Source organism: Caloenas nicobarica, chromosome 15, assembly GCF_036013445.1.
Source record: "Caloenas nicobarica isolate bCalNic1 chromosome 15, bCalNic1.hap1, whole genome shotgun sequence".
In the NCBI taxonomy this organism is placed as follows: Eukaryota; Metazoa; Chordata; class Aves; order Columbiformes; family Columbidae; genus Caloenas; species Caloenas nicobarica.
In genome coordinates, this window is record NC_088259.1 from 9,266,217 (window position 1) to 9,292,492 (window position 26,276).

At 56.6% G+C, this 26,276-nt stretch overlaps 2 protein-coding genes across 4 annotated transcripts; both read left to right on the forward strand.

The window, feature by feature from the left end:
* The first annotated feature begins 1,113 nt into the window (after positions 1-1,113).
* On the forward strand, positions 1,114-14,449 carry STK35 (serine/threonine kinase 35). Of its 3 annotated transcripts, none has more exons than XR_010607041.1 (4): positions 1,139-1,650; positions 6,856-7,603; positions 11,630-13,171; positions 13,403-14,449. XR_010607041.1 is itself a non-coding variant. In XM_065645575.1 (3 exons), exons 1-2 carry the CDS (start codon positions 1,230-1,232, stop codon positions 7,566-7,568), a joined length of 1,134 nt encoding a protein of 377 aa, XP_065501647.1. In that variant the 5' UTR covers positions 1,114-1,229; the 3' UTR covers positions 7,569-7,603; positions 11,630-14,449. The 3 variants fall into 3 exon arrangements, 1 of the variants encoding a protein (XP_065501647.1); XR_010607042.1 differs by having other exon boundaries at positions 11,630-12,599; positions 12,928-14,449; XM_065645575.1 differs by having other exon boundaries at positions 1,114-1,650; positions 11,630-14,449.
* An 8,963-nt stretch (positions 14,450-23,412) lies between these two features.
* FNDC11 (fibronectin type III domain containing 11) lies at positions 23,413-26,245 on the forward strand. Its single transcript, XM_065645995.1, has 3 exons — positions 23,413-23,494; positions 23,596-23,660; positions 25,292-26,245. Exons 1-3 carry the CDS (start codon positions 23,413-23,415, stop codon positions 26,243-26,245), a joined length of 1,101 nt encoding a protein of 366 aa, XP_065502067.1.
* The last annotated feature ends 31 nt before the right edge of the window (positions 26,246-26,276 follow it).

The following is a 26,276-nucleotide window of genomic DNA, read 5'->3' on the forward strand; positions in this document are numbered from 1 at the left end:
ACAGTGTGTGAGACAGGGACCCCTGTGTGGGCACGTGGCCACCCCGGGGGGGTCACTCTGTGCCCCGGGGCTCCCCCCAGCCCCCGCCGCCCCTCAGGGTCCCAGTGGATGGCAGTCACTGTGCCCCGCTTTTGGTGACTCATGCATTTCCCATCCCAGGGGCACCCACATGTGCTGGGCCACCCCACGGGGCCCTGAAAACCCCCGCTGCACCAGCACCTGCCCAGCCCCGGGGCAGCGGGATGATGCTCCCCGGGATCTCAGCGACTTTCCCGGGGAACTTCCAGCTGGAAAGCCCCCGGTGAACCCCCGGGAGCGGGGTCGGACCGTCACCGGAGGGCGAATGCGGCGCTCGGGAGGAGACCCGAATGCCGCCGGTGTCTTGGAATCGCCCCGAACCCTGAACCCGCCCTTCCCGGTGCGGCTGCACAGCCCCGGTGCACCGACACCCACTGCACGGCCCCCGGGGCATCATCCCCTCCCGGTGCATCCCCTCTCCCGGTGCATCGAAAAGGGCAGCGCGGCCCCGCGGTGCTCCGAACCCCCTCCCCGGTGCACCGAACCGTCCCGGCCCGGGGGGCGGGAGGGGGCGGGTCGCTCCCGCCGTTACATAACGGGTTACGTCATGGCGCGCGGCCCCGTTCTCATCGCGCCGTACCGCCCGCTCGTTCACACGCCGCCGCCGCCGCCGCCGCGCAGCACCCGGCCCGGAGCCGCCGCGGCCCAGGTGAGCCCCGCACCGCATCGCTTCCCCTGTGCCGTGCCCGGCGGGGAGGGGACCCCGGGCCAGGCCGGGGCTGCCGCCGGCTGCAGCCGCCCCGATGACCGACCTGTTTACACCGCGGCGGCGCGTACCACGGCGGCGGGGGGGGCGGGGGAACCGGCCGGCGCGCTGAGCCCCCGCCACGCTGAGGCACTTTAGCGGCGCCCCGGCTACCGGGCACGGGGTGCGGCGGGAGCCGGGCCGCCGCCACTGAGGCCCATCCCACCGCCGGGGGGAGGCCGGATCCCGGCGCGGCTCCCGTTTAACCCCCCCCGCGGCTGGCGTGGTTCGTCCCGCGCCGCCGCGATTGGCCGAGCGCTTAAAGGGGCCGGCAGGGCGCGCTTTTCCGCCCTCCGACGCGGCGGCGCGTGTCCCCTCGCCCGCGCGGCGCTCCCCGGCGCGCGGGGTCGGGGGAGGTGGGGGGGGCGGCAGCGGCGGGCGCGCGGCCCCCCCCCGCGGCGGCGCCATGGAGACGGCGGACGGCGGCCACCGCGGGACACAAAGGGCGACGCGGCGGCGGCGGCGGGCTGCGCGGCGGGGCCCGATGGCGGCGACGGTGGCGGGGCCCGGCCCGGGCGGCGGCGGCGGCGCCCCGCGGTACAGCCTGCTGGCCGAGATCGGCCGCGGGGCCTACGGCGTGGTGTACGAGGCGGTGTCGGGCCGCAGCGGCGCCCGGTTGGCGGTGAAACGGATCCGTTGTGATGCCCCGGAGAACGTGGAGCTGGCGCTGGCCGAGTTCTGGGCCCTGACCAGCCTCCGGCGGCAGCACCCCAACGTGGTGCGCTTCGAGGAGTGCGTCCTGCAGCGGCACGGCCTGGGCCAGCGCATGAGCCACGGCAACAAGCGCAGCCAGCTCTACCTGCGCCTCGTCGAGACCTCCCTCAAAGGTACCGGCCCCGCCCGGGCCCCGGCACTGCCCGGGGCGCCCCCAGAACCCTCCTGTGCACCCCGGCACTGCCCCGGCCCGGGGAGCCCCCCCAAACCCTCCTGTGCACCCTTGTGTCATCCTCCCTGGGTGCCCCCCACCCCAGCGTCACCCACCCCAGTGTCACCCACCCCCTGAGGCTGCCACCTCCCCGTTGTCATCAGCGTCCCCACACCAGGGAACCTCTGGGATACCCCACGCTGGTGTCATCCCCTTCCCCCTTTGCAGCCCCTCTGCCCCCCAGCATTGCCCCGTTGCTCAAATTCCCCCTGGGCATCCCCTGCCCTCAGACAACCACCGAAAAGCTCACCCCCCACCCTTCCCTCCACCTTAACTCACCACTTTGACAGTACAGCCACCCCCAGGATCCCCCCACTGCACCCCTGGTTGTCCCAGTCTCCTCTGTCACTCTTGGGGTCCCTCCACACCGCAGCAGTACCTGCCCCAGGGGTGCTGCCACCACCCACCTCGGTCCTGTCCCTGCAGGGCCCCCCAGGATCCGTCTGCTGCCCCCAGCACCCTCTGGGACCTCTGTCAAGTGTCACTTGCCTTGGGCCCTGCCCTGTGCTGTCCCCTTGGGCTCTGCCTGGGTGTCCCCTCTGCTCGCTCCCCATCCCCTGTGTGCTGTTCCCAGGGATGTCCTTCCCTGAGCTCCCACCCTGTGTGTTGCAGCCCAATGCCCTTCCCGTGGCGTCCCTCTGTGCCCTGCACCTCTGCAGCACCCCAGCCCCATGTCCCTTCTCCTGAGGGACCCCATTGTCATGTCCAGGCTCGGATGCAGCCCTGGGGAACATCCCTGTGTGCTGCCCTTCCCTGTGTCCCCTGCCAGCGTTACCTCCTCTGTTACACCCCGTCCTGGGGCTCCCTGCGCCACCCTGACCTGCCCCACAGCCCATGTGTGTCCCTTGGGGACCTTCACACATCTCCACCCCAGTCACACTGAGGGGATATCTCCCCCTCTCTGCCCCAGTCCTGTCTCATCTGAGCCCCAGAAGCCTGCCTTTCCCGCTCCCTCAAGCTCTTGCAGCTTTGGGACCGTTCTCTGTCCTCTCCTGTCCCGTTCCACTCCCAAGTGTGGGCAGCCCTGGAAGCTGCCACCCCATTTTCCCCTGGGGTCCCTCAGCAGCATCACGGGGCTGTCAGGGGTCACCTTCTCCTGCCAGAGCTGATAACTGTGATAGTGACATCTCCGAAATGCTCCCTCCCTCCCTCCCTCTGCTCCCTTGGCCGCTTGTCAGGTCCAGCTCTGCCAATATGAAGATGTGGAAAAATACCAGAGCCCTGTGTCCTCGATGCCTCTGTGCCCCCCAGCCTGTCATAGCCAGAGCCAGCTCACCCCAGCCCCCCCTTCCCCAAACTTGTGTGTCAGGGCTCCCGTACACTCCCTGGGGAGTTCAGCAGCCTCCAAACCCTGTGCCAGGCACAGACTTTATGCAGAGCCACTGAGACCCACCCTCAGGGCAAGCCTCTGTCTCTCATACCATCCCTACCTTGCCTGTCCCCTCCATGCTCCAGGGGGATGCGTCCAACTTGCCCCCTCTGCCCTATGCAGCCCCGATCCCTTCACACTCCAGCACAACCACCCTGGAGGGCACTGTCCTATTTTCTATATGGCCTGGGCACCTCCTTTACGTGCCCTTGCTGGCGCGGCTCCCCGGGACAGGAGCCGGCTTTTCCCTTTGCTGGGTCCAGCTGGAGCAAGTCAAGCTCCTTCTGGCAGGTTTGGGGGTTTCCTGCCCCTGCTTTGCCACGTGCACCCTGAGAGGAGCTGGCGTGGCTTGGGGACAGCTCTTGGGTAGCTATAGGTGTTTCCCATCTCTAGGGAGGGAGAGAACCCCACAACGTCCCTGCCATGGGGAGGGCTGTGCATCCCAAGACGGCAGAGCAGCAGTTTCGCTTCCCAAAATACAGCGTGTTCCTTCTCCCCTCTGCACTACACTGTCTGCTGCTCCCAGGCTCAGCAGGAGCTGCACTCGCTGTCTCCCCAGGCTTTGGGTCCGATACGGCACCGATAAATCTTTTCCGAACAAAAGCCTGGGCGAGGTGAGCCTCCCAGGCCTGCTTGCTCTCCGTCCCTGCCCGCTGTGTGCGTGGAGCTGCTGCACCGCAGTGGCTGGCACGTCGCTGCGCTGCCGTGCCATTCTGCACGACCGCAGCCGGGCTATTTACGGGCCGGCACAGATGCCGTGCCAGTGCGTGGCGGGGGATTAATCGGGGACTTTCTGAATCGGGAGCACAACTGTCGGGATAGCAGGTCATGTCGGGTCTCAGCTACAGTGCGGAGCCTGAGCCTTCATCATTTTTATGAGATTTGGCATATTATAATAAATTTAAAGGCAGAGTGTGAAAAAGAAGCTGGAAGCCCAGCACTGAGGCCTGACACATGCACATCTTCAGGGCTTGTGCACAGCCTCTTGTTCCTGGCCCACAGCAGGGACAGAGCTGCCTTGGTAAGTGAACAGGCATAAGGTGTTGCTTCCCAGTGAGCCACTCGTGAGGCCACCAACTTGCCACCAGCCTCACTCGTGGGCTGCCCTGGCATTGCCCACATGTTACCGTCAGTCCCAGTGCCTCGGCTGCATGTGCTGACTCTCGTCTGCGCTTTGCGCCAAGGGAGTCGAAGGTTACAGCAGCAGTGGGATGCTGTTTCTGCTGTCATTAGATTTTTTTTCCCTGTAATGCTAAACAAATCAGCAAGTTGTTAACGAGCTCCCAGGACACGCTGTGGCAGGGCTGCTGCGGGGATGGAGGGGTTAGTGTGAGCGTCCTGTGCCAGGGCAGGGATGCTCCGTGATGGAGAGCGGGTCTGGCCTGTCGTCTGCATCTCTTCAGCTCTGGGCTGCTTGACTTCAGTTTGCAAACATCTCATCTTTAGGAAGCGGCTTTGCCAGCTCTTTATGCTTAAAGCTGTTTGTTTTGAAGGCAGGAAGATGATTTAACAACTAAACCACTTTTCAGATTATAGGAAGAAAATGAGGAAATATTACTCTTGGCTTAAGCCTCTCCCAGCAGCTCCACCCGGAGCGAAGCGCATGGTGCTGCCGGGTCAGCGCTGTCCCCCCCACGCCTGCCGAGCTCCAGGGGCCAAGTTTTAAACCAGAGCCCTTGTTATGCTAAAAAGGAGTCCTTGGCTTGTTGGAGCCAGCAGGTCCCTGCTGCTGGTGAGCCGCTGTTTGAGCCAGGTCCCTGCGGGAAGGGGCTGTTGGCTCATCCCTGCTGTCACCATCCCACCTTGTGCTCCTGGCCATGTGTGACACGCTTGGGGCTGTGACACGCTCTCTGTCACGGTTCCTGACTGAGAAGAGCCAAACCCTCCTGCTCTCCATGTTGGGGCTACAGGGGTTCTGAGGGGACAGGGAAGCAAAACCCTGTTCCCTGATGTGACATTCCTGGGGTTCAGCAAACCCGGGCTGGTGGCAGCTGGGGGTCCTGGCCGTGCCGAGGTCTCTGCTCCAGGGAGGAGCAGCCTCTGCTGTTGTTTCCATGCCGTCATGCCAGTCTCACCAAAGGGTGAGAAGCTGCTTTTCCTGGTAGGTGTTTTGGTCTCCAGAGCCAAAGTGTCCCGTGCTGCTCCCCACTGGCCCTTGGGCTTGTGTACTGAGCCCCCTCCAGCACCTTGGGGTCTCATTCAGCCCCTCAACCTGCACCCAGTGCCCCACGTCCCTCCCATCCCCCAGCCCTGACCTTCCTCTTCTGCCCAGGGCAGGGAGGTGCAGCCAAATCCTTCTGTTGTCCAGACTTCCATTTCCATAGCAGTAGCCATGGCTACAGACTGTTTGTCCAAATAACCGATATTCCCACCCACACCAATCGCTGACCATTGCGGGCGCCACGCAGCCCAGGCCTTGGTGTCCCAGGTCGTCCTTGGCTTTACCTGCTGCTGGAAATTTGCTTTCCCATATGCTCTCCAGGGCTTTGCTAAAACAAAACCCAACTTTGTCAAATGGGTGGAGTTATTTAGCTGCTTTCAAAACACTCAAGTTCGTCTGTGTGACTTGTTAACTATGGCAGAGGTGAGTGGTGTCCTTCAGCTTCTCCCTTATAGTGCTTAAGGATAAAAACCACCTAATTCCTAGAGCAAAGTGATGCCCTGGTTGTGTGTGCAGGTTCTGCCCATCACCTGGGTGCCCTGTGCAAGTGATGTGGGGTCTGGCAATGGGATTTGCACCCTGGCGTTGGCTGATTCTGTTGGCTGATGTGATGCTGTTGCACATAAACTAGACACAAGAGAGTGGTTTGTTTTGGCAGGGGGACGTAGGGTGAATCTGAGATGCAATGAAACGGACCTGAGATGTTCTGAGCTGGAAGAGCTCAATGAGACGTCTGGTGAAGGGAGAAACTTGGGGCAATAATACTGAGTAGCAGCACAAATGAGTGAGGCCGTAGTTATGTTTGTAAGCATGGCTGAGGTTGCTTTTAAACGTTGTTTGCTATTCAGGCCTCTGGTTTCCTCTCCTTAAAGACTTGTTGGCACTCAATGGAGCTGTACGAAGTGGCAGAGCTCCCCTAGCACAAACACAATGCTTAAATGCACAAATTTGAGTCTGAGAAGAGCTGCAAGGCTTTCATGTGACTGCTCTTAGCCAGGCTGTGCTGGCCCAGCCTTGCGGGGTGTGATTTACTCCCCACTTGCAGTTGTACCAGTAAAGTGTAACGTATAATAGAAGGCAGCCTTTGCCTCCTGTGGCAGACCTCAGGTGGGAGAGCTGCCGTTCACACGGAACTGATTTATTTTTTCCTGCAGACTCACTGCTAATTGTGCTGTTAGTGGCTGCTGCTTTGGCTTTCAGAGCCCGGTGAGAATTGCCTAACGGTAGTGCAGGAAAATAACCCTCTGCTTCCAGGTTCCCTGCAAGCGCCCGAGGAGACACAAGCCCGGTCTCACTGGCACGTCTGCGCTTTGGGGACAGGTCCCTGAGCTGGCTGCCAGCCCTGGGCTTAGAAATGTGGGGCTGGCGTGTGGCACCCAATGGGATCCTAAAGCTCTTGGAGCCACAACAGCGCCAGCATCACTTCTCATACCTTGCTATGCAATAGGTCCCAGTCATGTTCCCAACGCCTTTCCTATCTGCATAAACCAGACCCGTTCCTTGCCTGCCCTCAGGTAGCTTGTACATTTTATAATATGTCTGAAAAACCCTCTTTTGCTTGTGTCCCTTTTGGTTAGGCGAGAGGATCCTGGGCTATGCAGAGGAGCCGTGTTACCTCTGGTTCGTCATGGAGTTCTGCGAAGGGGGAGACCTCAACCAGTACGTGCTGTCCCGGAGACCTGACCCCGCCACCAACACAAGCTTCATGCTGCAGCTGACCAGCGCCATCGCCTTCCTGCACAAGAACCACATCGTGCACCGCGACCTGAAACCGGACAATATCCTCATCACCGAGAAGTCGGGTACCCCTGTTCTCAAGGTGGCTGACTTCGGGCTCAGTAAGGTCTGCGCTGGCCTGACCGCTCGGGGCAAGGAGGGCGGGCACGAGAACAGAAATGTGAATGTGAACAAGTACTGGCTGTCTTCGGCATGCGGCTCCGATTTCTACATGGCACCCGAGGTCTGGGAAGGACACTACACTGCCAAGGCTGACATCTTTGCCCTGGGCATCATCATCTGGGCCATGATCGAGAGGATCACATTCATCGACGCCGAGACCAAGAAGGAGCTGCTGGGGACCTACATCAAGCAGGGGACCGAGATTGTGCCCGTTGGGGAAGCGCTGCTAGAAAACCCAAAGATGGAGCTGCACATCCCTCAGAAACGCAGGACTTCCATGTCTGAGGGGGTCAAGCAGCTCCTGAAAGACATGTTGGCTGCTAACCCGCAGGATCGACCCGATGCCTTTGAGCTTGAAACCAGAATGGACCAAGTTACATGTGCTGCTTAAATTCAGGGCAGGGCACTGCTGTGCTTTGCAGCTGGGTAAGTGATCGGCAGTTTTTGTATTATTCTGTCCGCTGTACCAACTCGATAATGCACTTTGTAGTGACACAAAGGAGTCTTTCATGTTCCCAGAGCAATTTCGATAGTGACTCATCAGAGCACTGCTTCTGAGTTTTTTTTCCCCCCCGCCTATTCCACTGCAAAAATAAAGGAGAGGCGGGAAACAGAATTAGCAGCTGCACGTCCCACTGCTGCCCAGAGGTCCAGTGGAGCTGAGACAGGCTGGTGCAGGGCAGAGAGACCCATGAGCACCCTTGGACATCAGCTTTGGGGATCATAAATCATAGAATGAGAGAGAGCGAGCCTCCAGCAGCATGGTGGTGGGGAAGGTGGAGACATTTTGGCAGGTTTTGCTAAAAAAAAAAAACCCTCCTCACTGCCCACCTGAGGGTTACTGAGCTTACGTAAAGCGATGTGCTGCCCATCCCAGGTGAGTTTTGTGCTGAGCGCAGAGAAAAGGAAGTCGAGAAATGAAAAGGCCCGTTGAGTCGATCTAGTTCTGTCACTGCTGGTTTGTCCAAACTGGTTCACAAACCATCCCCACCCCGGCACAAAATATTTAACACCCTTAAGATCTCCAGTGCAAGTAATCGATGCGACGGCTTCTGCCCGGGGCTGGGGCTCAGTACTGGTCCCAGTGCAAGTGTGGGCTGGGGATTAGGCTGGGAGGGTGAATGTGCAGAAATGTGAGCCCTTCAGCTGGGTATGACAAGGTCCCCCGCAGCAGGACACCCCACCTCACGCCCCAGGGCCGGGCGCGGGGCAGCTCGGGCGCTGCGTGGCGGAGGGTCGGGTCGGGGTTTGCTGTTGCCATCTGCCATTGCTCTGTGCTGACACGCTGCTGCTGCTGAGTTACACAACCAGCCCGTGCCCTCCGGGGAAAATTCATCCTGCGCATATCTGCAGAATTGTACATGCAGGGATAACAAACAGCAAGGGGACAGTCCTGCCCTGTGGCTGTTTGTTTAAAACCCAGCTGCCTCCTGCAAACCCCCCCAAACGTAGCCAGAGCAGCTGTGAGTCTGCACCGATCACTCTGTCCCTGACACAGCTGAGCAGGGATGGACGCACTTACACAACATGAGCCAGCATACGTAGCGTGGCCACTGAGCCGTATGTTCACTGCGAACTGGGAATGTTGTGCTGCAGGGAACGTTCCTCTGGCGTATTTGTGGGGCAACCGTTGGTGTGCTTTCCTGTAGGGTTTTTCTAGTGCATTGTGTATTTATTGCATTCAAATCAGGCTACCTCTGGCTGTTATTAAATGCAAATCTAAAATCGGAAACGGGCTTGAGAAGCTTAAAGTGGGATTTAGAGCAAGACCTGAATTCTGCTCTCAGGTAATTTAAGTTGACTGAGAAACTCGAGTAATCTCTTCCAGCTGAATTGTGGCATGGGTGTGTGGTTTGTAAGGCTGCTGGGTCATGCTGTAGGTTCCCCAGGACAGCTCCAGACCCTACTCAGCCTTGGTTTGTGTCGTAACCTGGAAAACTGTAACCCTCCCTGACCCAAAAATCAGATTTTTGCTTACTCTTCACTCTGCCACAGACATCTGCCAATTTTTCTTCGTGTCCCAGCAGCTTTGCCTTCAGTTCTGCTATGGCTGCTGCACACACCTGCAGCCTTCTCGCCTGGTTTACTCCAGCACCCCTTCTCCTCTGGCGCTGCTTTTGATCATTCCCGTTTCAGCTGAAAGTAGCTGTTTGCGTTGTTCTCCCCTTGGTGTTGTCAAACCATGACTGGAGCTGATGCTGAACAAGCTCGTCTGCTCAGTCTGTCCCCGGCCAGAGCTCCCTGGTGCTGTGCCCAGGGCTCCGAGACTGCTGCCCCATGGGATCGGGGAGCCAGAGGGCAGGACCGGGCGGTCAGCGGTGTCTGTGCCGCCTGCATGCAAGCAGGGCTCTGACATCGAGTTGGGGCCTGGCCCTTTGCATCACCCGACTCCTGGGGGGTAAAAGTGCCCCAGACCCACTGGACAGGATCAGCTGAGCAAGTCAAGGAAAGGGATGGTGGTTTCGTTTCTGAAATCGTGTTAATTTTGGCTGCAGGCTGGTTTCAGTGTGGTTTGTGAATCTCGGTGCGGTCAAAAGGAGCTGTGGGACAGTAAGAGCAAGGTCGGTTCCTCTCCTTGGCTGCAGCAGCAGGGGCAGCATTGCAGGGTCACCCCGTGGAGTGGTGACATCTTTGTGGGCAGCCGTGGTTCTGCCTGGCGGGCCCTGAGGATGTGCTGGGTCACGTCACCTCTGGCCAGATGCGTTCGTGGTTTTATTTGCTCACCGTTGCCCTGCTGTCCCTCCTGGTGGGGGCTGCTGCGCTTGGATTTCAGGGAGCTCCCAAGGAGCACGTCACAAATAGATGTGCAGAGCACAGGGAAGAATTTAGGATATATCAGGGGTTCTCAGCTCCGTCGCCTGTACCCTGTGCTCCCATGGAGGGGCAGATGATGGGATGAACACGAGAAGGTGCTGGGTTGTCTCCCTCCCTCTGCCACCACACAGAGCACATCGCCACCCCCATTTGCCATGACCCACGCGTGAGTGTCATCTTCCCCGGCTGAGGACTCCATGGGCTGCTGGTTCACATCCTGCTGATGCCGAGCGAACATTCGAGCTGATTAAAACTAAAAGTGGCATCAGTGGAGGGATTAAAAGCTCTCAAACAAGCCTGCGTCAGTGGGGTGAGCTCTGCGGTCTCAGAGCTGCGAGCTCGGGGCTGCTCAAGCAAACACTCTTCCCTGAAAATGTTCCTACTCCAGGGAAGCGCACACGGAATCACTGCCCTACTTGCTAATGAAGCTGCGCCACAGGAGGAATCTTCCAGAAAATTCCTCGCGCGATTGCCCCTGACCTGATGTTTGGGTGCCTCTCACAAGCCTTTTCTCAAACAGAGGCTTTTTCCAATGGGCAAAGGAGGCATCTCTGGGTTCCCCTCTCCTGCAAAGCAGCGTGCCCATGGCCCTGGCTGCTGCCCCCAGCAGCAGAGGCATCTTCTTCCTTTAGAAATGTGTTCCTCGGGCACGGATTTCTTTGAGATTTCCTCGGGCTGAGGGATTTGAGTAATGTGCTGGGCAAGGCAGTTTTCCTTCAGCCGGTCTCTCCTGCTGCTCCATCGCTGTCACTCAGTGTCTCGTGTGTTCCCAGTGGGACAGGACCTGTCCCTGCTGAGGGGAGGAGCTAAATCCAGCCCCCATTTTTTTTTTTTCTCCATGTAACTGCTCTGCAAACCCATCCTGCTCTGCAAACCTATCCTGCTCTGCTTTCATCTGTGCTGAAATGGGTTTTAGGTGGCTCTGCAAGAGGTAGGTGAGAAGCCTGAGCTGCTGCTGACACGCAGGGCGAGCGGTGCAGGGTGTCCCCAGTGTCCTGGCTTATGCCACCTCTCTGGTGCAGGACCGGCCACCGGCACTCGCCAGTGCGGCACGTGGAGCCTCAAGGCCGGGCTCTGCTGCGGGAATGCTCATCCTTGGTCCAGCCGGGCTGTCACCGCGGGGGTCCCGTGGGACAGGGCTGTGTCACCAGCCCCGGGCTGGCTGCGTGCCAACCGTGGCAATGCGGGGCTGTGTGAATCACTCCTGGCAAATAAATGGCTGTAAACCTGGTCAGGATAAAGCACTGTGAAATAGGGATGTGGCAATGCCTGTCTTGAGGTAACTGGGAGCACTGGGAAGGCTGTGGGAGTTGGGCTCCTTCTCCTCCAGCTTTTCCATCCAGCAGCCAAGTGCCTCCAGCACCAACCCTGTTACCTTTGCAGTTGTTTGCAGTCCTGGTGTGGGGCCCTGTGGGCTCATCCCGAGTTCTCCCAGCCCCTCAAATACTGCTTTAATCAAGCTTTGGGAACACAAGGCAGAGGTGCAATGAGCACTGGACCAGCAATCCCGCTCGCTTTGCCCATGGTTGGGCTTGGGTGGCAGCGGGAGGGCTGGCAGGACATTGTGACAGTGTAGTAACTGGGACAAAATCATGGGCACACCTGACCTCTGTTTTTCCTTTCTTGTTTTTCTTGCAGGTTTATTTACCAGGGACCCACAATCTCCATTATTTATGTGCAACGAGAGAGGTCGAAGACGATAATATAGAAGATCCTTGGTCTGCAGGATCTCTGGCAATGTGAAATCTTTGGGTGTTACTTTGTTTTGTTGGGAGGAAGTGTTCTGGGGTTCAGGGGGGGCTGCAGGAGCCTGTAGAAGAGCACAGGCTGGCAGCTCTTGTGCTCATGAGACTATTTTAAACAAGATCCAGAGAGCAAATCTGCCCCTGCCCAGCCCTCCCCATGTCTCCTGTGTGACCGTTTGACTCGGGAGATGTTTCTAGAGAAGACCTGGTTCCATCAGGAGGTGGGAATCACAGCCAGCAACGAGGTTTGCTGCCAGGCACCAGCGCAGACTCTGGCTGGGCACAGCTTTGGGTTTAAAGCTCTTGCTTTTGGCTCGGGGAAACGGGAGCAGAGCGATTGCTGGGTTTGCAGTGGGAGTGCTTTGCTCTAGGAAAAGTGATTCTCTCGGACCACGTGTTGCAAGCAGATGAGTAATTTCATAGCCAGGCAGCTTCTGAACAGGGAGATGCTGCCCAGGCCGTGAGCAGTTGGCGTTAATTAGAACAGAGTAGCAGAAACAGGCTGGAAAGGCATTTGGTGAGGCAGGTCTGCTGCCGCGGCGGGTGAACCTTCCTCCTCCCCAGCTGGATTTCACCAGTGACGTTTGTTATGGTCTTTCTATACCGAGAACAACGAGGAGCCTGTAGGTACGTTTTCAGGTGAATCATCTGCATCCAAGAGAAACAGAAAGCAGTTCACTGCGCTGTCCTGTTTAACGTTCAGTCCTTAGGAACAACACTTGGGAGAGCAGGAGGTTTGGCCTAAATGGCTCACGGGCTGGGTTCTGGCCTCGGTGAAACACTTTTCCTTGCTAGGTAACTGTCTCCGGGAAGCAAAAGGCAATGCTGCTGTTTGGGTTTGGTGACAACACAGTGCAGCTCAGGTAAGGAGATTGGAACCTCAGGCTGAGCAGCTAATACTCGATTTCCTTGCCTATATTTAGAGCAACACTAATATTCTGGGGCTGACCCTATGTTGATGGTCTTTAGGCTTTGCTCTCTGTAAATGCGATGTACAGCACCACCTCTCCTCCGCCCTGCCAGTTCTGAACCACCTGAAACGTTCCTCACCACACTAAACCCCCCACAGTGGTTTGGGGAGCAGCGTTGCTCCCCAACTGCCTCACGGCAGGAGGGGTCCCCTTGAACCTTCGTCCGTGACTGTGGGGATATTCCCACATCTGTGTGTGGCTGCAGCTTTCCCTTTGTCAGCCCTGGAAGGTCCCTGAACTGGCAGGACATTCTTGTATCTCTTCCATGGACTTGGAGCTCACAGGAATAACTGCAAGTGCCGTAAACTCAGGTGGGCTAAGGCAGGGAAAGGAGGGAGGGGTTTCTTTTTCCTTTTCCATCTATTCCAGGACACAAAGCTGGGGCTGTTGCTGCAGGAAGGCTGGGTCCCTCTTAGGAGGATGGTGCCAGGAGGCTGCGCACCATGAGTCTGTGACTTGTGAAGGTTTGGACAGCACAAATTCTGTGCCAAGCCCCAGTTCCCATGCTGCTCTTCCCTTTGTTTCTGGGGATGCTGCTGTGGCTGCAGCCGGACCACAACTGTACAGACTCCCTCCTGCTGGCTGCTGGGGTCTGGGCAGTTTTGGGGTTGGTTAGCGGGTGCCCTGGCCACAGAGTGCTCTTGGGGCTTTGATCAGCACTTGGTCTGCTCTTGTTTGTCTCTAATTGGCAGCAGATCCCTGCGGCAGCTGTGCTGAGGAGCTGCGGGCGGGTTTCTCCTCCACCCGACAGAGCCTTCACTCCTGTTAGAGCTGTCAGAACCCAACCCTGGCCTGAACGCGTGTGGTACGAGGGATTTACCGTCCCAGCTCACGTGGCTTTTCCCACTGGAAGGGCCCCCCACCGGTGTTATACCCCAGGAGAAGGGAGCTTCTTAGGTTTCCATGTGTGGAGAAAAGCCTGGAAGGCAGGACGTGGGGATGGAAGGTGGGACCATTGCCCCCAGCTGGCTCCCAGACCCTGCTCCCCAGGGACAGGAGCCAGCCTGGTCACCCCCTTGCTCCATTGCTGGCTCAGGCCACCCTCAAACCACATGTCTCCAGCTCAGCTTTTGCATTGCAGGTGTGTTTTTGAACCAGCTTGGCGTTAGTGAGGTAGACCGTAGTGCCTTACTTAGGATTTAGCAAATACTTCCAAGGACGAGACACGGGGCTGCCAGCCTGTGGCCAACATGGATGGTCCCCTCAGTAGTTTGTCCTTTTCAGAGCATTTCTCCCTGATCATTTTGCTGCTGTTTGTGCTCGACGCCCTGGACTATACAGGAACCCGCCTTGTGTTTACAGCCCCTCACATCTCTCTTCCCTGTTACTTTGGCCCAGACCAGTTCTCCCTCTCGAACAAGGTGGGAACAGCTCAAACCTGCCTGTGCTGCAGGATGAGGGATGTTTGGGTTTCTCTTCCCAGCTGGGTCTGTCGCGTGTCCCCTGTCCAGCTCCTGCAGGCTGAACTTCTGCTACTGTTGATGTTTGTGGCTTTGGGATGCGCTGCTGGGAAAACTCAAGCTTAGGAAAGCAGCACCAAGCCTGCAGCCAGTGCCCAGCCTAAGGCCAGGCTGGCTCTGTCTCTTCTGGCTACAGCAAAACTGAGCATCCAGGGGCTGGGGGGGTCCTGGTCAGTGTGGGGGGAGCCAAGCACCCCCTCCTGAAACCCTGCTGCTCCCCAGGGCCCCCTGCCAGGGGAGTGATTGTATGAAACTGTTTACTTCTGCCTATGCTGTTTACAAGCGGGATGTAGGGTGGGTGGGGGAACAAGCCAAGCCTCAGGACGGTTGGGAACTGTGTTACCTGCACCAGGCTGCAGCAGGGCCCACTCCACCAGCTCTGGGGAGGAGAGAGCAGTGGTGGCTCCTGCACAGAGGGGTTCGATGAGCTCCCCCAGGTCCCCTTGCTGCTGTGTGTGAGGTTCAGCGGTGCTAGTGACAGACCCGAGTTACCCCTGTGGTCTTCCTCTGCTCCTCAGGACCCAGCTCCTTCACATATCAGAGGCTCCCAGAGCCTTTTCGGAGCAATAAGACTTAAAACAAGCATTACCATGGTCGTGGAAATCCTCCATTGCGTGTGTTGTCCGTCTCCTCCGTATGCAGTACCGAGTCTGGGTTTAAGCCTGCTGAGCGTCACGGGGCAGCTGCTTCAGGGCACAAGCTGGGACACATTTCCCTGTGCTTTCTGCAGGTCAGGAGAGCAGGGAATCATGCTGCTGCTTTCCTCCTCCCTTCCCCGGCCTGCGCTGCCCCAGCCTCACACCGCACTGCCTGGGGGTCCCGGTCCCCTTTGGCACCCTGGCTGTGCCACAGGAGCCGGCTGGGCGCTTCACCAGGCTCCTGCAGCCCCCGGCTCCCAGGGGCAGTGTCGGGGCAGCGGAGCCCCCGGCTCCCTCGGCCCGGGATGTGGGGATGCTCGTGCTCCTGGAGCCATCGCCAGCGGCGGGGACAGTGGTGCTGGCGGCTCCTCTGCCACTCAGCTGGGCACATCCTGCACCCAAAAGCATTTCAGACATCAGGGTGTTGGGGCGGTGGGCGCAGCTGGAAGGTGCAGGGAGCTGCTCTCACCAGCTGCGCTGGGACAAATCCCGTTTCTCTGCCCAAGTGAAGTCCAGACTGGGGGAAGAGGTCGCAGGGGCCCAAGGGGGTGTTTGGTGTCCCCACCCTGGGCAGCTTTCAGAGCCGCTTCCCTGCAGCACCAGGGGGGTGTGAGGACCCCGACGGCGCTGGGTGAGCCCTGGGATGGGGACCCCCTGGCCCAGCACCCCTCTGGGCTCCCTGCAGCCCCTGCGAACCAGAGATCAGGCTTAAACCCACACTCCAAACTAAGGTAATTACATTAGTAAATGAACCTGTATTGTTTTTTTGGGGGTTTTTTTGTTTGTTTTTGCACAGAAGCTGGTAATCTAGGACCTATGTGTGAACAACTTTATATAAATATTTTTTGTACTTGGTTTACTTGGGTTGGTATGAGACATTCTATTTAAGTTCTTTGAACACTGTGGATACCCTGATGTGTATGAGTGGCAGAGGCTTTGTAAATTAAGATATGTTTGTGTGAATAAAGCTATTTGATGGGGTTGAAAAGCCACACACAACTTGAAACACAAGCTTTGTGCGTTTGTCCTGGTGGTGGGTTTGTAAGGAATGGGAGTCCCTGAGCAGTGGTGGGTGATCCCAGTCCCTAAAGTGGTACCCGCTCCATCCCAGGGGACAGGTCTGGCTAAGCCCAGGCTGACCCCAGGGACTTGGGGCACTAAACCAAGGCACAGTGGGCAATGCCAACCAAACATGGCTCCCTGGCCCACACCTGCAGCAATTTATCCTTGCCCTGCATTAGGATTAGCCCCATTCTCCCTGCAGATGCCCAGCAGGCCCTGGCAATGAGCGGGACAGCAAGCTCAGCCCCTGCCCACATGCTGCCTGCAGAAACACCTCCTGTCCCCATTTGGGAGCCAGAGGACGAGCAGCCCCTTGCCCACCCGCTCCAGAGGTGGTTGCACACCCAGCCAGGAGAAATCCCTGCAGAATTGCTGCTTTAGTAGCTGCAAATATTTTCTCCCTCTGCACAGATCGTCTACCCCAAATCCCAGACGCACAAACCAAAACCAAACCGGTCGCAGCAGCTGGGAGCCCCTGTAGCCCCATTTCCAGTTGGGACCCCAGGGCCACGGTGACATCCACGCTGGCTGAGCCACATCCTGCAGCAATGAGACGTTTTCCTTTGCGCAAGTAACGGCAGTCAGTGATTTCCCAGGCGTCGAGCAACTCGGGGCCACCAAGCCAGCAAGGGACACACAGTGCCCCAGCATGTGGGGCCATGCAGCCGCTCGCCAGCCCTTGTGTAACGGCCCCGCAGCCTCGGGTGACCCAGGGCAGCCGCAGTGCTGGGTGGCCAGTGCTCCCCCGGCAGCCCCAGCACCACCGGCCATGTGGCCGTCAGCATTGTGTGCCCTAATCGCTGCTGACAGGGACCCAAATGGGATGTTTTCGGCTCAGTGGGGCTGGTTGTCCCCAGCCGGAGCGATGCCGAGGGGCCAGAGCTGCCCTGCTCACCAGCCAGCAAGCTGAGGGGGGCCGAGCTGCATTTCAGCTGGGTTGTCTCGGGGCTGGGGGGCACTGACTGCGCAGCCCCCACTGCAAGAGCAACCCCGGGTGCTCAAACACCCCCAGTCCTGCCCAGAGCATCCTACCTGCGGGGAAGGGGCCAGGTTGGCTCTGGTCGCACTAGTAGCAGGTGCAGGACAAGCCCCAAGAATGTCCTCGTCCCGGTGACAAGTGCAGCTGCCGAGGGCGGCTGTGCCACGCTGCTGCCGCGGTGCGGTCACTGGCTGATGCTTGCACCATTGCTGCAGGCCGGGGGAGCAAGGGGGGGTCCCACCGCCCTATCTGGGTGCAGATCACTGGCGTCCCGCCAGAGGAGGGACAGGAGGTGACGCAGCAGAGGAAAGGTTTGTCAGAGACACGTGCTTCCTCCTCGCCTGCAGAGAGAGACACCGCATGATCCTGCTGCCCTGGACACAGCGCTGTCCCCCCACACGCGGTCACCCCCAAACCCGCCAGCAAACGCTGCTGCACCTCCCAGGAGGCTCCTTCTTCTCCCTCTGCTTTACACTCCACCTGTGACAAGGATCATTTTGATGACCTCCAGGTTTGTGGCATCACACGCTTGTCCGTGCCCGGAGCTGTAGCGTGTGCCGTGGGTGATCTGCAATCACTCTCCTTTGCTTGGCCCCTGCCAACGTGACGAAGATAAAATCCACAGGAGCCGGGGTGGGAGCCGGGTCGGCTCACACGTGTGCTGCCGCGCTGCGGGTGAGGAGCTGAGAAGCGCAGGTGACCGCACGGCACAGCCGAAAAGCTTTTAACATCATTAGCGGGGAGATGTTGGTGTCAGTCACCAGGAGAAATGTCTCACTCCAGATTTGCTCTCTAGAGACCTGCGATTTCATATGCAAAGTGGGCTGCTGAGCTCTACAAGGATGCTTCAATAACTTGAGAGCTGACAAGTACCCCAGCATGAGCCATTGCCTGCCCTGCTGCTCCCTGGGGACCGGGAGGGGACATGTGGCAAAGGCCACGGCCAGGGTGGGACAGGCAAGGGAACCCCCAGCAGCCAGCACGGCCACCGTGGTCCCAGCTGAACACACACCAGCCTCACCCCAAGGGGTTTTGTGTCAGAGCTGCTGCCACCAGCTCCGCTGCCCCTTGCCCTCCTTTCACACACATCAGGAACATTTCCAAGAGCCGCCTCTCCGCAGAGGCCCCGGCACTGCATTTTACAGCTACAGCTCTAAGTCATTCAGTGCAAAACTACAAGTCTTTAGTTCTTTTAAGGGCTCTTTCGCTCCTCAAGCAGCAGCCACTTATGCAGCCCCCGCTGGACCTGAGAGGCAGCAGCTGCTTGAGCTGGTAGGAGGAGAGCAAGACCGTGTTTATTGACACGGGACATCCATCTGCCTCATCGCCACGTTGATGAATAGCTCTATTCTACCCTGTGTCAGGCTCCAGCAAAGCAGAGGATGAACAGCTAAAGCTGTGGCAAAGCCCACACACTCCATCGAGCTGGGAGATGACTCAGACGAGACTCCTCATGCGGATGGAGGTGACGGTGACACGCGAGGGTACAAACGCTGGCGAGTGGGGGTTCTGCCCTCCCTAGAACCTCCTCATCCTCTGTCCCCGTTTGGTTGCGGGACAGTCGGAGGGTCCTCGGCACAGGGACGGCCCGGCCCCGGTGCTCTGCCATACACTGTAGAGTCATAGAGTCGTCGTGGTTGGAAAAGCTCCTGAAGATGATCAAGTCCAACTGTTCCCCCAGCCCTGGCACTGCCCCATGTCCCTGAGAACCTCATCTCCGTCTGTCCAACCCCTCCAGGGATGGTGACTCCACCACCGCCCTGGGCAGCCTGTTCCAACACCCAACAGCCCTTTGGGGAAGAAATTGCTCCCCAGATCCAACCTCAACCTCCCCTGGCGCAACTTGAGGCCGTTTCCTCTTGTCCTGTCGCTTGTTCCCGGGGAGCAGAGCCCGACCCCCCCTGGCTCCAGCCTCCTTTCAGCCCACCCCACACCCCCTGCCCTCCCCACAGCCGGGACCGCAGTGGCAGAGGCAGCAGCATCGCCCAGAGCCACTCAGGTCAGTCTCAATTCCACCAACAAAAGCCACTTCTCCTCTCCAGCTGATTTTGTGGCAGAGTTAATGGTCTTTGCGCCTCTGGGGAGGCAAGCAGCAAGGGAAGGAATTAAGACCTTATTTCCTCTGTCAGAGGTAAGATCTTTAAACAAGCTTCTCAGCCAAGAACTTTAAATTTTTTTTTTTTCAGACTTTGCAAGGGAATCTTGTTCTCCAGAATTGCATCTGCCTCCGCCCCCGCTTAGCGCTGCCAAAGCCTGCGCGTCCCCTGGGACCAGCCTGCAAGCGGCAGCGATGGATGAGCCGACACGGGCACGACTTCGGCCTCGCCGTCCTGCCGCGGAGCGAGGGCAGCCAGCATTCCCGGAGTGACCCCCTGCAGCCCCCGGATCACCCACCGCACGCAGCACCGCAGCCCCAGCGCCAGGGCTGGATGAGCCCCCGGGACCAGCATCCTTTGAGCAGCCGCAAAGCCTGGCCCAGGAGCCAGCTCTAAGCTCCAGCTCTTCTCCCTCCGCACGGATCCAGCCCCGCGGTCACTCCTGGTTTAGCTGGGGAATGTGCAGCATCCCTGTGCTGTGAGAGATGCTCATTCCCACTCTGAAAATCCTTCTGGGGCACTAAACAAAGCACAGGGCTCACTTCCCCTGTTCTACAAACCCGAGCAGGTCGTTACCTTAAACCTGAGCCCCAGTTCATCCGTGTGCCACAGAAATGCCCCAATCCCGGGCCCTGTGTTTGGGAACATAGAGAAACGTCTCCTGAGCCTTCAATGGCAAGAAATAAATGCCCACAAAGTTGTTGGCCTGCTGTAGGCAAACAGCTGCCCCAAACTCTGCAGCTCTGGTTGATGGGGCTCCCTCCCAGGGTGTAATGAGCTGGAGTTAATTGGTGCCTCGGGGGACACAATTAACTCCTTCCTAGCCTGGTCCAGCTGGGGCTTTTGCATCCCAGGAGAGCAGTTTCCAACCCCCACGTTCCTTAGAAAACTTAAATCCCTCTTCCTTCTGAAAATGAGCCTTCTGAATCACAGCCCGATGAGCAAAGAGAGTGCCCTGCTGTGTGGCAGTGATTTAGAGCTGGGATATATCTGGAACATAACATTTATTTCAGGTGTATGAGGCACCAGTGAAACGGGGAGCAAGTGGGGAGCAAATCTGTCACAACTGTGTGATGGTGGGATTGGAAGCAGCTGTCGAGGGGACAGGGACACAGGAGGAGGTCTGGTACCCTCTGGGGATGTAGGGACACAGCCAGGACCTCTGGAGGAGCTGGTGACATCTGGAGATGCTGCCATCAACGGCCGCGGTGACACGACCTCTACAGAAAGGTTTGTGTTGAATCCCCTGTCCCCAGGACAGGGATCACCTCAAACCAGGTACTGCCCAAAAATCTGCCCCAAACCCGACACTGGGTCCCACCTGGAAACTGCCGAGGGAGAACCAAGCACAAGGTCCATCCTCCTCCCTGTTCCTGTGCTGGTTTCCTCTGCAGCAAATGTCTGTTTCAGAAATGCAGGAGACATGAAATATTAAGATAGAAATTGCCAGCGACTTTTAATTTGGGTTCTGCCAATTTCTCTGTTCCAGCTATTGATTTTCCATAAAGATGAATCCCCGCTCCCAGCTCTCTCTGACAGGCACTATCTGGGTGTTTTGCTTGCCCTGAGAGTGGAAATATATGTTTTATTAAGTGTCAGAGCTCACTAATGAGAAGAGGGAGGAAAATCAATTGTCTGCTTATGTCTTGATCTCAAAGACAGGACTAACAAGTTCTTTATTTTGATGCTGTGGGCAGGAGGACAGGGCAGAATGACAAACGTGGCAGACAACAGCTGTCAGCTCTGCTCAGAGACAGCTCGGCACTTGGTGGGCAGAGGGGTACGTGGTGTTTGAATGCTTCAGACACATTTGTGTTGGTATTAATTCAGAGAGATTCATAAAGTGCCATAAAATCCTACAGCTGAACTGATGCCTGATGCAAAGCTACAGAAAACAGTAAAATTTCAGCTGCAGACTGTCAGCAGCTTCATGCACATATTCCTAAAATCAAGAGAGCAGCTTGGCCAGCTGTTCTGGATAAGGCAGCCAAAGGGATTCCACTCCTCCGTGCTGAATTTGGGGTGAAGGTTAGCATTTGTGACAGTGAGAAGTACAAGCAGGCTCAGTGCAAAAGTCTCTGCACAACTCCAGCAACAAACCTGCTTCCAAATGCACATCATGCTGCACTCAAGGTGCTCAAGTGGCATCCTAATCCACCAAAACGCGGAGCAAATCTTGCCAAAGCCAGGACTTCACCTCTGCTTTAAACTCCTCCCTGGCACAGGCCGTGGCTGGATGAGATGAGGTTGGCCGGACCTACACGAGACAATTCGTGTGTCCTCAGACCCCAAAGCACCACAACCGAGGGGCAAGGACAGGTCCAGCTCCCAGCACACACAGCCCTAAGGACAGAACCGGGATCCATGACATGAGTGTGAAGATTCATTTCCTGCAGAAACTTTGTGTTATTACCAAATACTGATCTCACCCCCACCAGCAAGGCTATCAACCTTCTTTCACTCATATTTGTTACCTTCCTTGTCTGTTAGAGAATCACACCTGACAATTGTCTAGTTAATCTCTTGGCAGCTGTGAAATGAAACGGTAAGCTCCGGCTGCCTCCCAAAGATGCATTGATTTCTTAAAATGACAGATCGCCTCCTCCCTTGATGTTCAAGCCGAAGCTCAGGGCTCTTGCCTATCATTCAATTAAAAAAGCTTAGCGGAGACACACCAGCTAAAGCGTACAAGACAGCATTAAGGCTAAGACCTGACCCAAAGATTTAATTGTAGGGAATATGAAGGCACCTTCAGACACAGAGTGCCTTAAACCAGCCCCCTGGAAAGCAGCTCAGTGAGGCTCATAGAGCACGGAGCCGCTGCCGAGCCCTGTGGAGCGGAGCTGAAACAGCAGAGTAGCAATGGGAACATCACACGCAGAGAAGCAAAGTGTTGGAAACCATATTTTGGATTCTCCAATGACCACAAACCCCACAGACCTCAGAAAACGGCCTTTTTGCCAGGTTAGAGCTCCCACAGCTCCATCGCAGCAGCAAGGGGACAAGATGGGTGTGAAATTAAATGTGCTTGTTAAGGGGGAAGCACAGACCCCTTGGCCCCTCTGCTGCTCTCCTCCGTGTCCTCCGTATGATGGGAACCCGGGCACAGCCCTGGGCTGGGGACAACAGCCGTGTCACACCTGGGAGGGCAGGACGCCCAGCCCAGCGATGTCACCAAGCCCCCAGCCCTGTGTCACACTGTGATTGCAGCAGCTGGGCATTGTGTGCTGGCCTGCTGTCAGCTATAAAACCCCACACCACTAATTAAGCTGTCAGAGGAGACAGCGGCTCCTCTCCCCAAGGAAGCAGCCATCTCCCCTCGGGGACAGTGGGTGTCGTCAACGCCAAGGTACCCCAGTTCCTCAGGGACCAGAGGGCGAAGCTGAGGAGTGAATTACTGAGATCTACGGAGAAAAAGGTACAAATTATTTTGGAACCTACGGTCCCATAGACAATTGGGGTATGTCCCCATTAACCACCACAAAGCAAAAATCATCACGGGGAACAGCAGGGACTTGGGGGAGAAGTCGGTGGGTGCTGGGGGCTTAGCTGGGTGATGGAAACTGACTGCAGGGAGAGGGACCATGGAATCATAGAACCATAGAATCACAGAACCGTAGAATCATAGAACTGTAGAATCACAGAATCATTTTGATTGGAAGAGACCCTCAAGATCATGGAGTACAACCATTCTCCCACCCCTGGCACTGCCCCATGTCCCTGAGAACCTCATCTCCATCTGTCCAACCCCTCCAGGGATGGTGACTCCACCACTGCCCTGGGCAGCCTGTTCCAATGCCCGACAGCCCTTTGGGGAAGAAATTGTTCCCAAGATCCAACCTCAACCTCCCCGGTGCAACTTGAGGCCATTTCCTCTGGTCCTGGCGCTTGTTCCTGGGGAGCAGAGCCCGACCCCCCCTGGCTCTAAGCTCCTTTCAGGCAGGTCAGAGATCAGAAGGTCTCCCCTCAGCTCCTGTTCTCCAGCTGAACCCCCAGCTCCCTCAGCCGCTCCCATCACCCTTGTGCTCCAGCCCCTCACCAGCTCCGTTCCCTTCTCTCAACTCGCTCCAGCACCTCAAGGGTTTCCTTGGTGTGAGGGGCCCAAACCTGACCCCAAGATTCGAGGTTTGGCCTCCCCAGTGCCCAGTACAGGACATGGCCCCTGCCCTGGTCCTGCTGGCCACTTTATTTCTGTTACAAGCCAGGATGATGGTGGCATTTTTTGCCTTTTTGGCCATCTGGACACATGCTGTTGCCCAACACCCCCAGATCCTTTTCTGCCAGGCAGCTTTCCAGCTGCTCTTCCCCAAAAGCACCTGCTTCCACCCAAGGAGCTGGAGCCTCATCCTCTGAAGGGTTTATTGGTGTGTCCCCGGGCCTGGGCGGTGGGGAGGGCAGCCGGGACCCCCGGTCCCCATCCCGGTCCCCATCCCACCCCGGCACAGGCCGCAGATGCCACAATGCGTCACCATGGCAACCGCGGTGGCTGCGGGCAGCGGGGCCGCGGGCACAGCCGGGCTGGACCGGGCTGGGGCTCCCCGCGGCCAACAAGGTGGGTCGTGACTCGTTGGGGCCTTTCTGGAGCGAGGGGCTGGGTTTGAGCCATGTGGGGTGGCCCTGGTTCCCCTCGGGTGTCCCCTTCCAAACCCCCAGCTTGGATGACTGCAACCTGCCAGGCTGCGAACGGAGCGATGCTGCTGGGAATGCAGCCCTTTCTGGCAAGAAAAAAAAAATATATGTATAAAACCAGGGAAAACAAGCACAATCACAGCTCCGTCTGTGGGCAAACAGACGGTTCCAGGGAGCCAAATGGCTCCCAAATCGGGGTAGTGTCACCTGCTGCATGTGCCGTCCCTGCTGCATCCCTGCCAGGAGCTGGCACCGTGTTGGGCTGGGTTGATTTGTGGGGGGGGAAAAAAAAGTGGTGAGGAAATACAGCTTGTTTTTTTAAGTTGACAACTCTTGGAAAAAAAAATCACTGGGAATCAGTAGATTAGTATAAATCATAGTGCAGCTAAGGGGCCAGATATCTGAGAGGTTTATGAACACCTGAAATTCCTACGGGGAAGTATTACTAGTTCTGTTACATATTTAGGGAAAATTAAGCCAAGAAAATTGCTTTGTCAACTAGATATCACCATCTAGCTTCTACAAGACGTATGAGAATTAAAACATCCCAGTTAGATACTACAAGAACTTAAGTAAGTATAACCAGAAAATTACATAGAAAGAGGAAAGTTACCTGTTGCTGGATCGTATTATCGCCATCTGACTGGGCTCACAAAATCCTGGTTTCAAATTCTGTATTTATTTCTTTTTCAAATCAATTGTGCTCATCTCGTGAAAGCCACATCTCAGTGTTCAGCTGAGTTCTCATGACAGTATCACAACAGGGACACAGGCATTTATTTAGCTAATTTCTGTTTCTGATACGTAAACCTTTGTGCGCCACAGGTACTTCAGCTAAAACCCAATAAACACCTTCCACCTTGGCTCAGCCGATACAGTTTTGCACAGGACCACGACCTAAACAACTTCTTAACAGCGAACCGTGATCTGCTCACAGGAGCTTTACGTGTGTTTCATTCTCCTACTGTACATTCTTTACAGACTAACAGCGTTCCCCTACAAGAAAGCAAGTAGATATTGTGGAGCGAGGTGGTGATGTAAAGTAAAACCAAAGAAAGGGACAGCAATGTGTCACTGAAAACGTCCGGTGACAACTGTCAATCCGCTGTTGAAGGCGGAGGTGCAGGGAAAAACGCTGGAAAGCTGTTGTGAGGCTGCACGCAGCATTTCGCGTGGCTCTGCTGCCTGCACACCCGCTCGCTTGGGAGCCAGAGCGTTAATTTGAAACACCACGGTGATTATGGAGCAGTAGGAACTGGCTTAGAAGGTGGGTCTCAAACCTCGACAGCCTGGCAGATTGCAAAGAGAGAAAAATACAGGTCTCCGGAGGTGTAGAGGAATGGAAAGAAATTGCTTACAGGAGTACAAAGGCATCTAATTAGAATTAAACAGAAGATAATAAGATAGGGAGAAATTTTGGCAGAGTAAATCAGAGAATAGTTCCTGACAGTGAATCTATTAAGCCGAGGTAGAACCTCTCTAGGGGGGTAGAAGGAGACCAGTTCATTGGAATATATGAAAGTAGACTCTACAGAACATTGGAAACCATGCAGCTACAAAGGAAAATTCCTCTGGCACTCCATCTAGTCTAACAGTTCTTCCCCATCTATAAATTTATAAGCTAATCTTTAATTAAGCGAGAAGAGTCACAGCCATGACTAAACCCTCTCACAGCTGCTTTTCCCTCGGTTCTCAATGTTATTGCTGCTTTGTCCCACAGCAACCGAGCTTTGGAATCATGGCTATGATTTTGAACGAGGTGGAAGGCAGTTCGGAGAACGTGCGCAGCGCGGAGCAGCCGGGCACTGCCGACTGGGACAGCTACCTGGAAAAGAGGAACGTTGTCCTGCAGTTCCTGCACTCCAACCTGAGCTTTCACCACCTCCAGCACCACCAGAACAAAGTGGAGCTTCTGAAGAAGAGCTGCTTTTACCTGGAGGTCGAGCCCAAATACGTGAACGTGAGGGACCAGAATCATGTAACGCATCGCACTGACATTTTGCAGCTGGTGGACCCCTGCCAGTTCCAGAGGATGAGGAAGGTGGCAAAAGACCAGACTGAAATCCAGCTGACGCTTTTAACCGAGCTGCTGGGACAGCTGGAACGCGGCCGGGAGGAGCTGAGGTATTATGTGAGGAACTACGACATGAAAACTTTCCTCTCCCAGTGGAACCTGATTATGCAGAAACTGACCCAGCTCTCCACATTTCTGGAAAATCTCCTTTCCTTGCTAACGCCAGGAAAACTCCATGTCAAGCACCATTTGGTGTCACACGCAAATCTTAGAGGCACTAGACTCCCCAACATCAGGCTTTCTATCTGCACAAAGATGCCACTGATTTTTGATCGAAGTGAATCATATGCATGCAAGGACTGGGTCAAGCTCAAGTGGTTTACTGAAAATCAAGAGTCACACCTCGAACAATGTGAACTGCACATTAAATTGCTGACAAATGGGAGTCAGAACGAACCGGGATACAGTAGGATCCAGCCAGTCACCCCCGACACGTGCGCCGTGGGGGGTCTGCAGCCAGGCAGGTCCTATGAATTTGCGATCAGAAGATCCAACACGCACACGTTTGTCTCTGGAAAATGGTACGACAGCATTGTCCTGACAACAAAAACTGACGCTGACAAAGACGCGGATGGTGGCGCTCATGCACTGGAAGAATGAGGTGGCACACAAGAACGTTTTTCTCATTTTA